Source organism: Oryza sativa, chromosome 1 (assembly GCF_034140825.1).
Source record: "Oryza sativa Japonica Group chromosome 1, ASM3414082v1".
Classification (NCBI taxonomy): Eukaryota; Viridiplantae; Streptophyta; class Magnoliopsida; order Poales; family Poaceae; genus Oryza; species Oryza sativa.
In genome coordinates this window covers 18,306,269-18,308,356 of record NC_089035.1, presented here as the reverse complement: position 1 = coordinate 18,308,356, position 2,088 = coordinate 18,306,269, and the positions used below count along the sequence as shown (strand labels likewise).

The following is a 2,088-nucleotide window of genomic DNA, read 5'->3' as shown; positions in this document are numbered from 1 at the left end:
TTAGGTAGAAGGCCACACAGTACATGACACTGACAGGGATTTTTTATTCATATCATCATAGAGAGCTTACCTAGCGGTTCAACCAAACAATTGATTGATTAACCCCGCCCCTTCACCCGGCCTAGCTACCGCTCCAAAAAAGACCAATTCAATCGACAACAGACGTGTCGTTTCTAGTTCGTACACGTAATCACAATTCAGAACACGTAGCCACAGCTCTAGCTTTCACTCTCTTTATGCAACTATTTTAGTAATAATCCAAAACAAAGCACGTAGTACTACATAACATATGGCCATAATATACACAGTAGCTAGACACCTCATCTCTATGCAGGCTTAACGCAGTAGTACACATCAACCAAGCAAGCTAGCTAATTAAGCAAGCATGTTGCCGGCCGGCCGGAGAAGTCGCCGGAGTTGTAGTATATATATGGATTATTGGTTTTACATGATGGAGCAGGAGTCGACGTTCTCGTCGCTGAACATGGTCATGTAGCGGACCTCGGGGGCGGAGGGGTCGGCCATGGCGGCGGGGTTGCCGCGGACGAAGCCGGCGGGGGCCTTCTTGTCGTAGGCGCCGCCGACGTACGGGTAGGTGGTCATGGTGTACGGGACGTAGGGCCACATCTCCGCCGCCTTCCCGGTGCTCTTCACGCGCTCCAGCACCTTGCTCGCCTCCACGTACCCGGTCACCGTGCACCGGCTCTGCTTCGGGTTCACCGCCACGCTCGTCACCCCTCGCATCGACTTCACCGCGTTCTTCACCCTCCTCTCGCACCCCTCGCAGTCCATCTTCACCTTGATGTTCACCGTCTACACACACATATTGTATAAGCAAAAACACATCACCAAATTAATTAATGAAGAAGCACAAGAACTTCACAAATTAATTTATCTCTGTGCTTAATTAGCCAACGAAATTTGAGCAAACATGCATGCATGTAGTATATATAAATCGATCAAGATCGAGAAAATTAAAACACCTGCAGTGGCCGCTTCTTCCTTAGCTTGAGGGCTTCCTTGGTCTCTGTCAGGCTGCACATATCAGAGAGGCTGTCCAATACACCCATGGTTGCTCTCTGTTACTGCACCGGCAACCTGATCTTGCTCGCAACAAGCTAGCTAGCTATGGAAAGAGTAAGCTAGGCTAATTATTTGCTGCTTGAATCAATCGAGTGAGAAAGAGAGTACTTGGTATAGCTCGTGGGTGCAGAATTGTGGGGGAAGCCGGGAAGGACCATTTATATAGAGAGAGAAAGTTTCACCCTTTGTAAGCAAAAAAAAATTTAAAAAAAAGGAAAAAGGAATAAGAAGAAGAGGAGAGGATGGATCATTTATACGTACAGTGTGGCTGGCACTCACTGGCTGGCTGATTTTGTATGGTTAGGATGGATGCCAGGTTTTTCTTCTTATTTTGTTGGTATGGTCGCCTCGTATTGATGCTTGAAGGTTACACTAAACGATTGGGAGAACCACTGAGCCTTCAAATTAAATGGCTGAGTTGGGAAAAACATGATATCCTTCCTGCTGGTGCCTGGATGGCGGGTTCACATCCTCTGCCATTAAGGCCAAAGGCAAAGTTTGCCGTTGCTGTCATCCATCTCTTATTCTAAGAGAAAATTAGAACCATGCCATTATAAATTTGTAAAATTTGAGATATGTCATCTTAACCCACATGTCATTAACTCATGTGGGTCCTACATGTCATTGAGATACCGATGACATATCTCAAACTTTACAAAATTATAATGGCATGGTTCCAATTTACTCCTTATTCTACGGCTCTGCATGTTTTTCCCAACTTCAAAATTGATTAACAGCCAATTAATTAATGAAATCAGTTGTGCTGGACCAATTTAAAAGACAATTGATTGATTGTTGGTATTGCTACACGTACTTAAAAAATCCTCACAAAACTTCCGGCTACCTTTTAATTTAACTATTTCTAGAAATCTATATTTGCTCACACCATGTCAAATATGTGTTTATAAAAGTTTTATAAGAGCGCTTTTTCCTATAGCCTTTTCTAAGGAATAGCTGTGCCTATTACTTTTCTTTTGTCAAAACAACAAAAATATAGTCTTGTAC

At 43.8% G+C, this 2,088-nt stretch overlaps 1 protein-coding gene across 1 annotated transcript; it reads right to left on the bottom strand.

The window, feature by feature from the left end:
* On the bottom strand, positions 1 to 1,530 carry LOC4324048 (heavy metal-associated isoprenylated plant protein 20). Its single transcript, XM_015766755.3, has 3 exons — positions 1,345 to 1,530; positions 984 to 1,266; positions 1 to 813 (listed from the first exon to the last, which is right to left on the bottom strand). The coding sequence occupies exons 2-3, from the start codon at positions 1,068 to 1,070 to the stop codon at positions 445 to 447; spliced, it is 456 nt and encodes a 151-aa protein (XP_015622241.1). The 5' UTR covers positions 1,071 to 1,266; positions 1,345 to 1,530; the 3' UTR covers positions 1 to 444.
* Between the last annotated feature and the right edge of the window lie 558 nt (positions 1,531 to 2,088).